This window comes from Mustelus asterias, chromosome 2 (assembly GCF_964213995.1).
Source record: "Mustelus asterias chromosome 2, sMusAst1.hap1.1, whole genome shotgun sequence".
NCBI lineage: Eukaryota > Metazoa > Chordata > Chondrichthyes > Carcharhiniformes > Triakidae > Mustelus > Mustelus asterias.
Genome location: NC_135802.1, coordinates 17,139,611 through 17,157,641, shown reverse-complemented (window position 1 = coordinate 17,157,641; position 18,031 = coordinate 17,139,611). Strand labels below are relative to the sequence as shown.

The following is an 18,031-nucleotide window of genomic DNA, read 5'->3' as shown; positions in this document are numbered from 1 at the left end:
GGCTTCTTCTCTTATTATGCGCAGTGGGTTCCCAATTATGCGGACAAAGCCCGTCCGCTCATTAAGTCCACTTCTTTGCCCCTAACACCAGAGGCCCGATTGGCCTTTGATAAATTAAAAGCCGACATCACGAAAGCTACGATGCACACTGTTGATGAGTCCATCCCCTTTCAGGTGGAGAGCGATGCATCTGATTTCGCCCTGGCCGCCACACTTAACCAGGCGGGCAGGCCCGTCGCATTTTTTTCCCGCACCCTCCAAGGCCCCAAATTTGGCATTCAGCGGTGGAAAAGGAGGCCCAGGCCATTGTGGAGGCCGTCAGGCACTGGCGCCATTACTTGGCGGGAAAACGGTTCACCCTGATCACGGACCAGCGGTCCGTGGCGTTCATGTTTAATAACACGCTGAGGGGCAAGATCAAGAACGACAAGATCTTGCGGTGGAGAATTGAACTCTCCACCTATAACTATGACATCATGTATCGTCCAGGGAAACTCAATGAGCCCTCGGATGCCCTCTCGCGTGGAACATGCGCCAGTATACAGGAGGACCGTTTGCAGGCTCTCCATAATGACCTATGCCATCCTGGGGTCACTCAGCTCTACCACTTTATAAAAGCCCGCAATCTGCCCTACTCGATGGAGGACGTCAGGTCCATAACAAGAAGCTGTCGGGTATGCGCGGAATGCAAACCGCACTTTTACCGACCTGACCAGGCACAATTAGTCAAGGCCACTCGTCCCTTCGAGAGACTGAGTGTCGATTTTAAGGGCCCCCTTCCATCAACAGATCGGAATGTGTACTTCCTCAACATCATTGACGAGTACTCGAGATTCCCTTTTGTTATTCCCTGCTCTGATACATCCGCTGCCACGGTTATCAAGGCATTCCGTGATCTTTTTACCCTGTTCGGGTACCCCAGCTACATTCACAGCGACAGGGGCTCGTCGTTCATGAGCGAAGACTTGAGGCAATACCTGCTCTCATACGGGATTGCCTCTAGTAGAACCACGAGCTACAACCCTAGGGATAACGGACAGGTGGAACGTGAGAATGCTACAGTCTGGAAGGCTGTCTTACTGGCGTTGAAGTAAAAAAGCCTTCCAGTCTCCCGTTGGCAAGAGGTGCTCCCTGATGCGCTCCATTCCATATGCTCACTCCTGTGTACAGCAACCAACGCTACTCCCCATGAGAGGATGTTTTCATTCCCTCGGAAGTCTTCCTCTGGGACCTCATTACCGTCTTGGTTGACGTACTCAGGACCTGTCCTCCTGCGGCGACATGTAAGGGCCCGCAAGTCCGACCCGTTGGTCGAACAGGTCCATCTCCTCCACGCCAACCCTCAGTATGCCTATGTGGCATACCCTGACGGGCGAGAGGACATGGTCTCGATCCGAGACCTGGCGCCAGCAGGGGACGTGGAAACCCCTGTCGCTCCCATACCCCCTGTTACAAACCCCATAACTCTTGTTTCCCCTCCAGACACGGCGCGGGCAGCATCGGGACCATTACTTAGAATCATAGAATCATAGAAACCCTACAGTGCAGAAGGAGGCCATTCGGCCCATCGAGTCTGCACCGACCACAATCCCACCCAGGCCCTACCCCCACATATTTTACCCACTAATCCCTCTAACCTACGCATCCCAGGACTCTAAGGGGCAATTTTTTTAACCTGGCCAATCAACCTAACCCGCACATCTTTGGACTGTGGGAGGAAACCGGAGCACCCGGAGGAAACCCACGCAGACACGAGGAGAATGTGCAAACTCCACACAGACAGTGACCCGAGCCGGGAATCGAACCTGGGACCCTGGAGCTGTGAAGCAGCAGTGCTAACCACTGTGCTACCGTGCCGCCCCTTCCTCTGGGACCTCATTACCGTCTTGGTCATTACCTCTTACTCCCGTGTACAGCTTGCCTGAGTCCAGAGGATGGTCGCCACTTCAGGACGTGTCGGAACTCCATGGATTACCATCACCTCAGGGTCAACCGGCCCGTGAGTCTGTGGAGGAACAGTTGGACATCGCCTTGGGGAGAACGCCACCGCAAGTGCCTACTCCGGTGTCATCGCCGGAATTGAGGAGGTCACAACGACGGTGCGGTCCCCCTGACCGTCTGAACTTATAGACTGATGACAAATTATTCTGTTTTTTTGTACCCCGCCGGCCTTTGTCTTCAAAGGAGGGGTGAATGTGGTGAACCATCGTTGGTTCCCACCAGATAGTACTGAGCCAGGGTCTGGCCAGTACTACAAGTATGTATATATGTTGCTGTTGGGGTTAGGGATGGGTTGTTCTACTTGTTGCTGTTGGGGTTAGGGTTGGGCTGTTACACCTTGTATTATAGTTATTGTGGTACATCCCAGTGGGCTCCGCCTCCTGGGAGAGGTATAAAGGTCTCTGCTCTGTCTGGGACCCCTCAGTCTGGGATCGTGTATATAATTAGTAGCTGCCTTGTTACAGCAAATAAAAGCCTTTATTTCCTGAGCATCAAGCCTCGTGTGTGATAACGCGCATCAAGCAGAAGGAAGGAGACAGTCAGACAGCATACATAGTAGCGGTGGCACAGTGGTTAGCACTGCTGCCTCACAGCACCAAGGACCCAGGTTCGATTCCCGGCTTAGGCCACTGCCTGTGTGGAGTTTACACATTCTCCCCATATCTGCGTAGGTTTCCTCCAGGTGCTCCGGTTTCTTCCCACAGTCCAAAGATGTGTGAGTTGGGTTGATTGGCCATGCTAAATTGCCCCTTAGTGTCAGGGGGATTAGCAGGGTAAATATGTGGGGTTATGGGAATAGGGCCTTGTTGGGATTGTGGTCGGTGCAGACTCAATGGGCCAAATGGCCTCCTCCTGCACCGAGGGGATTCTATGAATCTATATCTCCCTCGTCTGTTTATTTTGCTTCCCCTTTAAGCGCATCTATTATTGAATTTGAATCCGTTTAATGAGGGTGATGGGGCTAAATTGAGTTCCCTTTGGCACAGGTTGCCTGCACAATATGGGCAATAGGGAATGTGGTCTTTGCATTCCTTGGTCCCGCCAAGGAGATTACAAAATTTGCCCTCTGTCCAGTTTAGGAAAATAGGCTCAAAGTGCACAGTGGCACAGTGGTTAGCACTGCTGCCTCACAGCGCCAGGGACCCAGGTTCAATACTGGCCTTGGGTGATGGTCTGTGTGGAGTTTGCACGTTTTCTCCGTGTCTGCGTGGGTTTCCTCCGGCTGCACCGGTTTCCTCCCACATTCCAAAGATGTGCAGGTTAAGTTGATTGGCCATGCTAAATTACCACTTAGTGTCAGGGGGGTTATCAGGGTAAATACGTGGAGTTATGGGGATAGGGCCTGGGTGGGATTGTTATCAGTGTGGATTCAATGGGCCAAATGGCCTCCTTCTGCACTGTAGGATTCTATGATTCTATAATCCTATAGAAGTCTATAAAATAATGAGAGGCATAGATCAGCTAGATAGTCAATATCTTTTCCCAAAGGTAGGGGAAAACTAGACAGCGTAGGTTTAAGGTGAGAAGGGAGAAACACAAAAGGGTCCAGAGGGGCAATTCTTTCACACAGAGGGTGGTGAGTGTCTGGAACGAGCTGCCAGAGGCAGTAGTAGAGGTGGGCACTTTGAGCCTATTTTCCTAAACTGGACAGAGGGCAGATTTTGTAATCTCCTTGGCGGGACCAAGGAATGCAAAGACCACATTCCCTTTTCAAAAGCATTTAGACAGTTACATGGGTAAAATGGGTATAGAGGGATATGGGCCAAATTCGGGCAATTGGGACTAGCTTAGTGTAAAAAGTGGGCGGCATGAACAAGTTGGGCCGAATGGCCTGTTTCCATGCTGTAAACCTCTATGACTCTATGATAGTTGTATCTCCTTGTGTATAATCCCATAGTACCTGTGAGGCAGGTGTGGGATCTGAAGTGATTCCGGGTCAATGTAAAGTTGGCTCCAGCTAGTGCAAAGGTGATTGAAGAAGAGAGAGGGTCACAGGGTCCTTTCTGTAGCTCTCAGTAACAGCAAGGTTGGCGGTTTTGCAGAACTATTTCCGAATGTTTTCCCTCTTACCTGGAGGTGGAGAGGTCGGGGCTGGAGGACGTGATGGTGCTGTCCTATCAACAGGTTGTGAGGGATTTGTATTCTGAGGCGAAACCTGGACGTGACCAAAAAATACACATTCAGAAAACTGCAACACAAGTGTTTCAATGTGTGTGAGTATTAATGTTATTTCTCGTTTTGGAAGGTGGGAATGGAGGGATACAAACGATTGGTCTAGTTGGACCAAGGAGCGGCACAGGCTTGGAGGGCCGAAGGGCCTGTTTCCTGTGCTGTACTGTTCTTTGTTCTTTGTGGTAACATCAGAACAGGAGTTGGCCATTCAGCCTCCTGAGCCTGATCTATCCTTCACTGTAATCTCAGCTGATCTGTGACCTAACTCCATTTACACACTCTAATATCTTTAGTTCACAAAAATCTGTCAATTTCAGATGTAAAATTAACAATTAAGATCGCATTAGAAACAAAAGCTCGGATTGGCGCCTAGTTTCTCACCCCTCACGATCTTACCGATCCTGGATTTGCAATAAGATCAGCCTTGCACCTGGGAAGAGCGCAAGGCTGATTATAGTATTTATATCTATTTAAGTACTGATTTAAATATAATTAGTGAGCTGGGACGCAATTGTCCGGCCCTCACTTGTCTTAACGGCCTCGACGGTGAAGGTCCTCACCAATGGGGACTTGGCGCAATGGCCTTGCCGGTGGGACCGGAGGCCATAGAGGTCTCCCTGGCAGGTTGGGGTCATGGTGGAGGCAATGCTAGCCTGGCACCCTGACAGTGCGAGCCTGGCACTACCCACCAGGCACCCTGGCACTGCCCACTGGGTAATGCCAAGGGGGTGGGACCTGAGGGGGTGGGGCCCAAGGGGGCAGGGCCTAAGGGGTTGGGGCTGTGGAGGGATCAGGGCCTTGGTGGGGGTGGGGCCTGAGGAACAGTAGATTGGGGGGATCTGCGCACTCTGCAGCGGGGATTGGCTGGAGGGGGAGAAACGCACTCTGCAACCAGCAGCTGGCAACCATCCGGGGTGGCGATAGATGGGCCGGTCAGGAGAGGGTGTGATCGGCCAGACTGGGGTGGGGGGGGGGGGGGGGGGTGGGGTGGGGTGGGGGTGTGGGGGGAGGAGAGGGTTGTGATCAGCCGGGCTGGGGTGGGGGGTGGGGGGGGTGAGGGGGGGGGGGGGAGGGAGGAGAGGGTTGTGATCAGCCGGGCCGGGGGTGGGGTGCAATCGGGCAGGGGTGAGTGGGGGGGTCAACATCCAGTGGGGTGGGGGGGGAGCAATCAGCCAGGGAGGCCAGTGATCATGGGGAGGGGAGGGGGGGGCGGGGGGGGGGGGAGGTGGATGGCATCCGCAGGGGGGTGCTGACTGACAGAACACTCTGCCTGTTGCGCAGAACAAAGGAATCTGCGCATGCGCAATTGCACCCACTACTGCTGGCTTTTTGGCGAGCTTAGGCACCGCCCCCTCTCCCTACTGGCGGGAAACAGATTGTGTATAATTGTTTGCGCTAAGTGGTGTAAGATATCATTTGTAGTCTCGCTGCAAAAACAGATCTGAAACTCTGTCATTTACATGCCCGCTCAGCACTTAGAATTGTCTTGGCAAGATCGCCCCCTATATCTTTGACCAAGCTTCAAGCCACTTGTCCTAATATCTCTTTATGTGGCTCACTGTCAGATATTGCCCGATAAAATCCAGTGGAGCACCTTGGGAGATTTTGCAGCTTTAGGGATGCTATGTAAATGAAAGCTGCTGTTGTTGTAAACAGTGAAGTCCCTGTTGAAACAGACTGCACTGCAGTGTCTGTGGGAATGTTGGCTCTTGTGTTTCCACTTGTACCTGGTTTGCCTGATCAGCGAAACTGTTCACATCAGACACAGCTTGTGCTGGATTGTTCCCTGCTCTGAGTTGCTCCCCTCCTTCGTCTCCTCCTGCTCTGTGTTGTTGCTGCTCTCTCTGCTTGAAACCACAAAGTAAAAATTGATTAGTTTGAACTTACTCGTGAAGAATAATTGATGTGAGCAGTCACAATTCCGACTCGCAGAATCACAGATTTATTTAAGTCAATAAAGTGAGTCAGTGCGAAGGAAAATTGACGACATTTTTCGGGTTTGTCTACACAACCATGATGTGGAGATGCCGGCGTTGGACAGGGGTAGGTACAGTAAGAAGTCTCACAACACCAGGTTAAAGTCCAACTGGTTTATTTGGAACCATGAGCTTTCGGAGTGTCGCTCCTTCTTCTGGTGAGTGGAGCAGGGGAGGCCCACTCAGCTGATGAAGGAGCAGTGCTCCGAAAGCTCATGGTTCCAAGTAAACCAGTTGGGCTTTAACCTGGTGTTGTGAGAGTTCTTACTGTACACAACCATGTGACAGGAGCTGCACCTGTCAGCGAAAGAGCTTCCCGAGTCCTGGGTCACTTCCTCTGCGTAAGGCCCGTGATGTTAAGTGCCGGTCAGACGCTTTCAGTGGTCAGTGGTGTGTCTTTCCCGTGAACAAGGACCCCGAGGGAGGGAAATCCCACCCCCCGAGGGAGGGAAATCCCACCCTCTCGAGAGCTGCTAGTCAATCAGAGGCCAGCAGCTCATCATTGGGGCGGCACGGTGGCACAGTGCCTCACAGCGCCAGGGACCCGGGTTCAATTCCGGCCTCGGGTCACTGTCTGTGAGGAGTCTGGACTTCCCCTCCATGTCTGCGTGCGCTTCCTCCGGGTGCTCTGGTTTCCTCTGGGTTCCTCCCATAGTAAAAAGATGTGCGGGTTAGGTTGATTGGCCATGCTAAATGGCCGCTTAGTGCCAGGGAATTAGCAGGATAAATACGTGGGGTTATGGGGATAGGGCCTGGGTGGGATTGTTATCGGTGCAGGCTTGATGGGCTGAATGGCCTCTTTCCGCACTGTAGGGATTCTATGATTACCATCAGCAGCATTGTGGGAATGGTGGCAGCCTCTAGGCAATGCATTTCTCAGAGGTCAGAGGTGAACAAGAGACCAAGGCTACAGATCAGCCAGGGCAGGATGGGGGTCACAGAGAGGTGGTCGCTGCTTGGTGGAGGGCAGGAGGTTGGAATAAAGGGCAGGGGATGGTTCTCGATGGACTGCCCTTCCCAATGCCCTCCCCTCGATCGGGAACCAAAGGCCTGACCTTGAGCATTTGCCCCAAGAAGCCTGTAACTAAACACAGCTTCCTGCAGAGTAGCTCCCCTGCCCCCCACTGGTTCAACACCAGCAGCAGGATTGTAGCCACCCGCCTTCCAGCACAACCCTCCCACCTTCCCCACTCTATACCACCCTCCCACTCCATACCACCTCACCACAACACTCCCACCCTCCCACTCCATACTACCTCACCACAACACTCCCACCCTCCCACTCCGTACCACCACACCACGACCCTCCCAAAACCCCCCACTCCATACCAGCTCACCACGACCCTCCCACCCTCCCACTCCATACCACCTCCTCACTCCATACCACCCCCACTACATACCACCCCCCACTCCATACCACCCTCCCACTCCATACCACCCCCACTACATACCACCCCCCACTCCATACCAGCTCACCACTCCATATCACCCCCCCACTCCATATCACCCCCCCACTCCATACCACCCCCTCACTCCATACCACCTCACCACTCCATATCACCCCCCCCACTCCATACCACCCCCTCACTCCATACCACCCTCCCACTCCATACCAGCCACTCACTCCATACCACCTCACCACCACCCTCCCACCCTCCCACTCCATACCACCTCCCACTCCATACCACCCTCCCACTCCACACCACCCCCCCACTCCATATCACCTCACCATGACACCCCCACCCCCCCACTCCACACCACCTCCCACTCCATACCACCCCCCCACTCCATACCACCCCCCCACTCCATACCACCCCCCCACTCCATACCACCCCCCCACTCCATACCACCCCCCACTCCATACCACCTCACCATGACACCCCCACCCCCCCACTCCACACCACCTCCCACTCCATACCACCCCCCCACTCCATACCACCCCCCACTCCATACCACCCCCCCACTCCATACCACCCCCCACTCCATACCACCCCCCACTCCATACCACCCCCCCACTCCATACCACCCCCCCACTCCATATCACCTCATCATGACACCCCCACCCCCCCACTCCACACCACCTCCCACTCCATACCACCCCCCCACTCCATACCACCCCCCCACTCCATACCACCCCCCCACTCCATACCACCCCCCCACTCCATACCACCCCCCACTCCATACCACCCCCCCACTCCATACCACCCCCCACTCCATACTACCCCCCACTCCATACCACCCCCCCACTCCATACCACCCCCCACTCCATACCACTCCCCCACTCCATACCACCCCCCACTCCATACCACCCCCCCACTCCATACCACCCCCCCACTCCATACCACCCCCCCACTCCATACCACCTCCCCACTCCATACCACCCCCCCACTCCGTACCACCTCACCACGCCATATCACCCCCCACTCCATATCACCTCACCATGACTCCCCCACCCTCCCACTCCATACCACCCTCCCACTCCATACCACATCACCACGACCCTCCCACCCACCCCACTCCATACCACCTTACCACAACCCTCCTACTCCCCCACTCTATACCACCTCACCTATACCTTGACCCTCACAACCTCCTCCCCCCTCCTCTATACCCGGCACACATCTTCATACCTCTCCTCCTCATCTAATCCCCCTGCCCCCAGCACTGACCATCTTTGATTATCAGTACCTCCTGCTGCAGTCCACCTGCAGCCTCAGCACGTCTCCTGAGTCGCTCCCTTCTTTCCTCTGCCTCTCCCCTTTGCTGCTGGGCTCTCTGTTTGAAATCACAAGGTAAAAATTGATTGGTTTGTTTGATTTTACTCGTGAAGAATAATTGATGTGAGCAGTTATCTTCCAACTCGCAGAATCACAGAGCTTTGTTTATGTCAATAAAACGAGTCAGTGCGAAAGGAAAATTGACGACAGTTTGCGTGTTTGTCTCCACAACCATGCGATAGGCCTCAGTGAATGGCAGGAGCGACGGGGGAGCTGCCTCGAGTCCTGGGTCACTTCCTCTGGATAAGGCCCGTGATGTTAAGTGCCGGTCTGACAATTGGAGCGGAGTTTTACCGGCACGCCCGGGGCCAACGGAGAATGCCTTTCTCCGAGCCTTACCCGCCCCCGGAATTGGGGCAGGCATGCCAGTAAAATTCCAGCCTTTGGATGCAATTTACCCGCCCCACTATACTGTTTAAAGTAAAGTAAAAAGTTTATTTATTCGTCACAAGTAAGGTTTACATTAACACTGCAATGAAGTTACGGTGAAAATCCCCTAGTCGTCACACTCCGGGTACACTGGAGGAGAATTTAGCACGGCCATTGCACCTAAACAGCACGTCTTTCGGACTGTGGGAGGAAACCGGAGCACCCGGAGGAAACCCACGCAGGGCAAACGTGCGGACTCCGCACTGACAGTGACCCAAGCCGGGAATCGAACCTGGATCCCTGGTGCTGTGAAGCAGCAGTGCTAACCACTGTGCCACCGTGCAATGCAGCAGGGCAGGAAGTTTGGGCAGGAGGTCAAAAACGGGAATCGTGATCTTCCCGGGACGTTTTTTCTGACATTCCCCGGGGAACAGAGCGAGGCTCATTACAATATTCATCAGGTCATTTGAATCCATTTAGCGAGCCCAGGACACAATCATCCAGGCTCGCTTGGATTTCTGACCTGTCCGGTGGAGGTCCTCACCAGCGGGTATCAAATCTGGTTCCCCAGCAACCGGGACCGGACGTGATAGAACATAGAACAGTACAGCACAGAACAGGCCCTTCGGCCCACGATGTTGTGCCGAGCTTTATCTGAAACCAAGATCAAGCTATCACACTCCCTATCATCCTGGTGTGCTCCATGTGCCTATCCAATAACCGCTTAAATGTTTCTAAAGTGTCTGACTCCACTATCACTGCAGGCAGTCCATTCCACACCCCAACCACTCTCTGCGTAAAGAACCTACCTCTGATATCCGTCCTGTATCTCCCACCACGAACCCTATAGTTATGCCCCCTTGTAATAGCTCCATCCACCCGAGGAAATAGTCTTTGAACGTTCACTCTATCTATCCCCTTCATCATTTTATACACCTCTATTAAGTCTCCCCTCAGCCTCCTCCGCTCCAGAGAGAACAGCCCTAGCTCCCTCAACCTTTCCTCATATGACCTACCCTCCAAACCAGGCAGCATCCTGGTAAATCTCCTCTGCACTCTTTCCAGCGCTTCCACATCCTTCTTATAGTGAGGTGACCAGAACTGCACACAATATTCCAAAGGTGGTCTCACCAAGGTCCTGTACAGTTGCAGCATAACCCCACGGCTCTTAAACTCCAACCCCCTGTTAATAAAGGCTAACACACTATAGGCCTTCTTCACAGCTCTATCCACTTGACTGGCAACCTTTAGAGATCTGTGGATACGGACCCCAAGATCTCTCTGTTCCTCCACAGTCTTCAGAACCCTACCTTTGACCCTGTAATCCACATTTAAATTTGTCCTACCAAAATGAATCACCTCACATTTATCAGGGTTAAACTCCATTTGCCATTTTTCAGCCCAGCTTTGCATCCTATCTATGTCTCACCTGTTGGGACTGTAGGCCATTGAGGCTCCCCCCTGGGAGGTATGGGGCAGTGGAGGGCACTGCCAGCCTGGCATCTAGGCAATGCCCACCAGGTACTGGGCAGTGCCAAGGGGGCAGGGCCTCAAGGGGAGGGAGGGGGCAGTAGGAGGGGAGGGAAGGGGGAACTCTGCATCGGGGAGTGGTGGCTGATGTGGGGTCAGTGATCAGAGGCCGGGGCTGGCCATCGGGAGGCCATGCTTCCTTTCAACTTCCTCATAGTTTGAGGATAAGGGGTTTTGTAGAACTGAGGTGAGGAGAAATTTCTTCACCCAGAGGGTGGTGAATGTGTGGAATTCACTGCCACAGAATGTAGTTGAGGCCAAAACGTTGTCTGATTTCAAGAAGAAATTAGATATAGCTCTTAGGGCCAAAGGGATTAAGGGTTACGGGGGATTAGGATATTGAATTTGATGATCAGCCATGATCAAAATGAATGGCGGAGCAGGCTCGAAGGGCCGAATGGCCTCCTCCTGCTTCTTATTTCTATGTTTCTATGTACTCACCTCTCTCTTTTTTTCAATATATAACCTGGCCTTCTCCATGTCACCTCCAGTGGCTCGCAAGGCTAATCTTGCTTCCCGAGTAGTGAATCCTTCATTCGTAAGGCAAACCACATCAACATCATCCAATCTCAATGCTTTCAGTTGTGCTTCTGCCTAAATACAGATGGACAAGGAACAAGCAACTGCTTCAGCCAATTCACCTCTTTAACCGCAGTAAACAATGGAATTTTAGTGCTAGTTTCTGGGTTTAGCACTTGTTCTGGCATTGACAGCTTAACCGAAGAAGACCTGCTTTTCTTTACTATTGGCCAATTCTGCAATTGTAATGTTTTTTAACAAAAATGGACCTTGCATTTTCTTGCACCTTGCACCTTTCAGCTTAAACCATCCCAAAATGCCAATGTACTTATGAAATGTGTTAGGAAAACAAAAGTAGTTTCAAGGGATTTTTATTTTTATTGGTAAACATTAGAAATAAGGTACTGTTTTAAATGTATTTAATTTAATGTTTCTGTGCTTGGAAAGGTAAAACCTATAATTAGATTCATACTGGACAAAGGTGTGTGCGTGGGGCTTGATTAAGTTCTAATTGTGTTTCTGTTGTGCTTAGAGAGGGCGATGGGGTGAAAAATAAATAAAAGGCATTTGGCTAAAAGCAAATTAATATGGATGCTGGATCCTGAAACACAAACAGAAAATCTCAGCAGACCTGACAGCATCTGTGGAGAGAGAATAGAGTCAACGTTTTGAGTCTGGATGACCCTTTGTTTGAGCATGGGGGCGTTGCTTAGCAACTGGAGGCCTTTTAAGGATAGAAAAACTTTTAAGTTTTGATTTTAGCTGAGTAGATTGCAGTTGGAGACAATACACTGGTGAGTGAGCACCTCTCGACTCTGCCAGGAAGACTGAACTTGGTTGGAGCTGCAAAGAGGCAGGCTTCCCAGGGAACAAGTTACAATCTGGATAACCAGGGAATCGGGACAGAAAGAATGTCTTAAGACAACTGAAGTTAAAAGAGCAGAGACCAAGGTGTTGTTTAGAAGAATTCAAAGAGTAAACAAAGTGTTCTGGGTTAAAGAGAAAATTGGAGTAACCAGATTTAAAGTGGAAAGGCAGACTTCGGAGGTAAATGAAAAGTTTGATGCCATTTTAATAGAGTCTAGAAATCGAGAGTTAAAACAATTGTGAACAGTTTGTACAGCAGTCAAGACAAAAAAATCCTCAAGGTGTAAAACCAGGACTGGATCCGCTGTTAAAAGTGAAGCAGAGGTTTTGTTTAAGAGTGCCTTTTGGAAAACCTAGACAGGATTTCAGAATGCAAACCTCGAATGGAAAGCATCATTGTGAACAAAGATTTTAACATCGGTTTTTTTGGGAGCCAGAGTTTTGAAACTCTCACATGACTATCATCTGGGGGATTCTGAGGAGAAATCCATAGACACTAATTTGAGTTCAGAGCAGTGTGTGACTATTTGACCACAGCCAATCTGTGTGCTTAAAGGGATTTTGTGTTAATGAGACCATTGAACTTTGTAATTTGAAAAAAGTCATTTTATGGGATTATGGGCATCACTGGCTAGACCAGCATTTATTGCCCATCCACATTTCCAGACAAATGTGAGGGAATGCATTTTGGAAGGTCTAATACAGATAGGAAATATACAGTAAATGGCAGAACCCTTAAGAGTATTGATAGGCAGAGAGATCTGGATGTACAGGTACACAGGTCACTGAAAGTGACAACGCAGGTGGAGAAGGTAGTCAAGAAGGCATACAGCCTTCATCAGCCAGGGCATTGAGTTAAAAAATTGGCAAGTCATGTTGCAGCTTTATACAATCTTGGTTAGGCCGCACTTGGAATATAGTGTTCAATCCTGGTCGCCACACTACCAGAAGGATGTGGACGCTTTGGAGAGGGTACAAAAAAGATTTACCAGGATGTTGCCTGGTATGGAGGGCATTAGCTATGAGGAGAGGTTGGAGAAACTTGGTTTGTTCTCACTGGAACGACGGAGGTTGAGGGACGACCTGATAGAAGTCTACAAGATTATGAGCGGCATGGACAGAGTGGATAGTCAGAATCTTTTTCCCAGGGTGGAAGAGTCAATTACTAGGGGGCATGGGTTTAAGGCGCAAGGGGCAAGGTTTAAAGGAGATGTGCGAAGCAGATTAGTGGAGGTAGTGGAAGCAGATACGATAGTGAGTTTTAAGGGGCGTCTGGACAAATACATGAATAGGATGGGAATGGAGGGATATGGTCCCCGAAAGGGTAGAGGGTTTTAGTTCAGTCGGGCAGCATGGTCGATGCAGGCTTGGAGGGCCGATAGGCCTGTTCCTGTGCTGTAATTTTCTTTGTTCTTTGTTCTTTGTTCGTAGTTGCCCTTGAGAAGGTGGTTGTGAGCTGCCTTCTTGAACTGCTGCGGTCCTGAGATATAGGTACACCCACAGTGCTGTTAGGCAGGGAGTTCCAGGATTTTGACCCAGTGACAGTGAAGGAACAGTTATATTTCCAAGTCAGGAGGGCAAATCACTTGGAGGGGAATTTCCAGGATTAGTGTTCCCGCGTATCTGCTGCTCCTGTCCTTTTAAACGGTAGTGGTTGTCGGTTTGGAAGGTGGTGTCTAAGGGACCTTGGTAAGTTCCTGCAGTGCATCTTGGAGGTGGTACACACGCCTGCCAATGTTCTTCAGTGGTGGAGGGATTGAATGTTTGTGGATGGAGTAGCAATCAAACAAGCTGCTTTGTCCTGGATGGAGTCAAGTTTCTTGAGTGTTGTTGGAGTTGCACTTACCCAGGCAAGTGGGGAAATTGAGGAGCAAATATGTAAGGAGATTACAGATAGCTTCAAGAAAAATAGGATTGTAATAGTAGGGGATTTTAACTGTCCCAACATTGACTGGGACAGCCATAGTATTAGAGAGTTGGATAGAGAGAAATTTGTTGAGTGTATCCAGGAGGAATTTCTCATTCAGTATGTGGATGGTCCGACTAGAGAAGGGGCAAAACCTGGCCTCCTTTTGGGACAAAATGATGTGGAGATGCTGGCGTTGGACTGGGGTAGGCACAATAAGAAGTCTCACAACACCAGGTTAAAGTCCAACAGGTTTATTTGGTAGCACAAGCTTTCGGAGCACTGCTCCTTCATCAGGTGAGCTCCTTTATCGAGCGGTGTCCTTTCATCCATTGTCGTAGCGTCTGCATGGTCTCCCCAATGTACCATGCCTCGGGACATCCTTTCCTGCAGTGTATCAGGTAGATAATGTTGGCCGAGTCGCAAGAGTGTGTGCCATGTACCTGGTTGATGGTGTTCTCACGTGAAATGATGGCATCCGTGTCGATGATCTGGCACGTCTTACAGAGGTTGCTGTGGCAGGGTTGCATGGTGTCTTGGTCACTGTTCTCCTGAAGGCTGGGTAGTTTGCTGTGTAGAATGGTCTGTTTGATGTTGTGCGATTGTTTGAAGGCAAGTAGTGGGGGTGTGGGGATGGCCTTGGCAAGATGTTCGTCTTCATCGATGGCATGTTGAAGGTTCTGGAGAAAATGTCGCTTCTCCGCTCCGGGGAAGTACTGGACGACGAAGGGTACTCTATCCACCGTGTCCCATGTTTGTCTTCTGAGGAGGTCGGTGCGGTTTTTCGCTGTGGCGCGTCGGAACTGTCGATCGATGAGTCGAGCACCATATCCTGTTCTTACGAGGGCGTCTTTCAGCATCTGTAGGTGTCTGTTGCGATCCTCCTCATCTGAGCAGATCCTGTGTATACGGAGGGCTTGCCCATAGGGGATGGCTTCTTTAACATATTTAGGGTGGAAGCTGGAGAATGGAGCATCGTGAGGTTATCCGTGGGCTTGCGGTACAGTGCAGTGCTGAGGTGACTGTCCTTGATGGCGATGCGTGTGTCCAAGAATGCAACCAATTCTGGAGAGTAGTCTATGGTGAGTCTAATGGTGGGATGGAACTTGTTGATGTCATCATAGAGTTGTTTCAGTGATTGTTCACCGTGAGTCCAAAGGAAGAAAATGTCATTGATGTATCTAGTGTATAGCATCGGTTGAAGGTCCTGTGCGGTGAAGAAGGCTTGTTCAAACCTGTGCATAAAGATGTTCATAGAAACCCTACAGTGCAGTAGGAGGCCATTCGGCCCATCGAGTCTGCACCGACCACAATCCCACCCAGGCCCTACCCCCACATATTTACCCACTAATCCCTCTAACCTACGCATCCCAGGACTCTAAGGGGCAATTTTTAACCTGGCCAATCAACCTAACCCGCACATCTTTGGACTGTGGGAGGAAACCGGAGCACCCGGAGGAAACCCACACAGACACGAGGAGAATGTGCAAACTCCACACAGACAGTGACCCGAGCCGGGAATCGAACCCGGGACCCTGGAGCTGTGAAGCAGCAGTGCTAACCACTGTGCTACCGTGCCGCCCTGTTGGCATATTGAGGTGCGAATTTGTCCCCATGGCTGTTCTGTGTGTCTGGATGAAGAACTGGTTGTTGAAGGTGAAGACGTTGTGGTCCAGGATGAAGTGGGTGAGTTGTAGAATTGCGTCTGGAGATTGGCAGTTGTTGGCATTGAGTACTGAGGCAGTTGCAGCAATGCCTTGTTGTGGGGGATGCTGGTGCAGAGTGCCCAGACATCCATTATGACGAGGAGTGCTCCTGGTTCAACTGCTCCATGGGTGCTGAGTTTCTGTAAGAAGTCCATAGTGTTGTGACAGAAGCTGGGGGTTTTTGTACGATGGGTTTCAGGATGCCCTTGACGTAGCCGGAGAGGTTCTCACACAGGGTCCCATTGCTTGAAGGACGGTCACCTCAGCACTTCATTGTACCGCAAGCCCACGGATAATCTCACGATGCTCCACTTCTCCAGCTTCCAACCTAAACACGTTAAAGAAGCCATCCCCCATGGACAAGCCCTCCGTATACACAGGATCTGCTCAGATAAGGAGGATCGCAACAGACTCCTACAGACGTTGAAAGATGCCCTTGGAAGAACAAGATATGGTGCTCGACTCATCGATCGACAGTTCCGACGCGCCACAGTGAAAAACTGCACCGACCTCCTCAGAAGACAAACACGGCACATGGCGGACAGAGTACCTTTCGTCATCCAGTACTTCCCTGGAACGAAGGAGCTATAACATCTTCTCTGGAGCCTTCAACATGTCATCGATGAAGATGAACATCTCGCCAAGGCCATCCCCACACCCCCACTACTCGACAATCACCAGGCAGGAGTGTTCCCTTCCTGTCGGGGAACACTTCAGCAGTCAAGGGCATTCAGCCTCTGATCTTCGGGTAAGCGTTCTCCAAGATGGCCTTCAAGACACACGACAACGCAGAATCGCTGAGCAGAAACTGATAGCCAAGTTCCGCACACACGAGGACGGCCTCAACCGAGATCTTGGGTTCATGTCACACTATCTGTAACCCCCACAACTTGCCTGGGCTTGCAAAATCTCACTAACTGTCCTGGCTTGAGACAATACACACCTCTTTAACCTGTGCTTAAGCCTCTCTCCACTCAAATTGTCTGCGCCTGTAAAGACTTGATTACCTGTTGAGACTCGCATTCCAACCATTATCTTGTAATTGAGTTTGTGTCTGTACGTGACCTGTTTGTGAACCCAACTCTTCACTCACCTGATGAAGGGGTAGCGCTCCGAAAGCTCGTGATACCAAATAAACCTGTTGGACTTTAACCTGGTGTTGTGAGACTTCTTCTTGGGAAATGAGGAAGGGCAGGTGACAGAAGTGTTAGTGAGGGATCACTTTAGGACCAGTGACCATAATTCCATTAGTTTTAAGATAGCTATGAAGAATGAAAGGTCTGGCCCAAAAGTTAAAATTCTAAATTGGGGCAAGGCCAATTTTGATGGTATCAGGCAGGAACTTTCAACAGTTAATTGGAGGAGTCTGTGGGAAGGCAAAGGAACATCTGGTAAGTGAGAGGCTTTCAAAAGTGTGTTAACCAGGATTCAGGTAAGCACATTCCTCTTAGAATGAAGGGCAAGGCTGCTAGAAGTAGGGAGCCCTGGATGACTCGGGATACTGAGACCCTGGTCAAGAAGAAGAAGGAGGCACATGACATGCATAGGCAGCTGGGATCAAATGGATCCCTTGAAGAGTATAGAGGGTGTAAGAGTAGAGTTAAGAGAAATCAGGAGGGCAAAAAGGGGACACAAGATTGTTTTAGTAGATAAGGCAAAGGGGAATCCAAAGAGCTTCTACAAATACATAAAGGGCAAAAGAGTAACTAGGGAGAGAGTAGGGCCTCTTAAGGATCAACAAGGTCGTCTATATACAGATCCACAAGAGATGAGTGAGATCCTAAATGAATATTTCTCCTCAGTATTCACTGTTGAGAAAAACATGGATGTTAGGGAACTTGGGGAAATAAATAGTGATGTCTTGAGGAGTGTACATATAACAGAGAAGGAGGTGCTGAAAGTCTTAAAGCGCATCAAGGTAGATAAATCCCCGGGACCTGATGAAGTGTAGTCCAGGACATTGTGGGAGGTTAGGGAGGAATTTGCGGGTCCCCAGCAGAGATATTTGAATCATCGATAGTCACAGGTGAGGTGCCTCAAGATTGGAGGGCGGCAAATATTTTACCTTTGTTTAAGAAGGACTGCAGGGAAAAGCCTGGGAACAACAGGCCAGTGAGCCTCACATCTGTGTGGGTAAGATGTTGGAAGGTATTTTGAGAGACAGGATCTACAGGCATTTAGAGACGCAAGGACTGATTAGAGACAGTC

The 18,031-nt window shown here is 50.7% G+C and overlaps 1 protein-coding gene across 3 annotated transcripts in view; it reads right to left on the bottom strand.

Moving 5' to 3' along the window:
- LOC144503074 (uncharacterized) overlaps window positions 1-18,031 on the bottom strand; it is a 111,740-nt gene that overhangs the window by 25,318 nt on the left and 68,391 nt on the right. For 2 of the 3 annotated variants that reach the window (XM_078227577.1, XM_078227590.1), the window contains exons 10-13: window positions 11,267-11,419; window positions 8,838-8,924; window positions 5,901-6,020; window positions 4,072-4,156 (exon numbers count right to left, since the gene is read on the bottom strand). In XM_078227577.1, the coding sequence (XP_078083703.1) occupies window positions 4,072-4,156; window positions 5,901-6,020; window positions 8,838-8,924; window positions 11,267-11,419 (445 nt within the window). The remainder of the gene's footprint in view (window positions 1-4,071; window positions 4,157-5,900; window positions 6,021-8,837; window positions 8,925-11,266; window positions 11,420-18,031) is intronic. The other variant, XM_078227584.1, reaches the window with a different exon arrangement.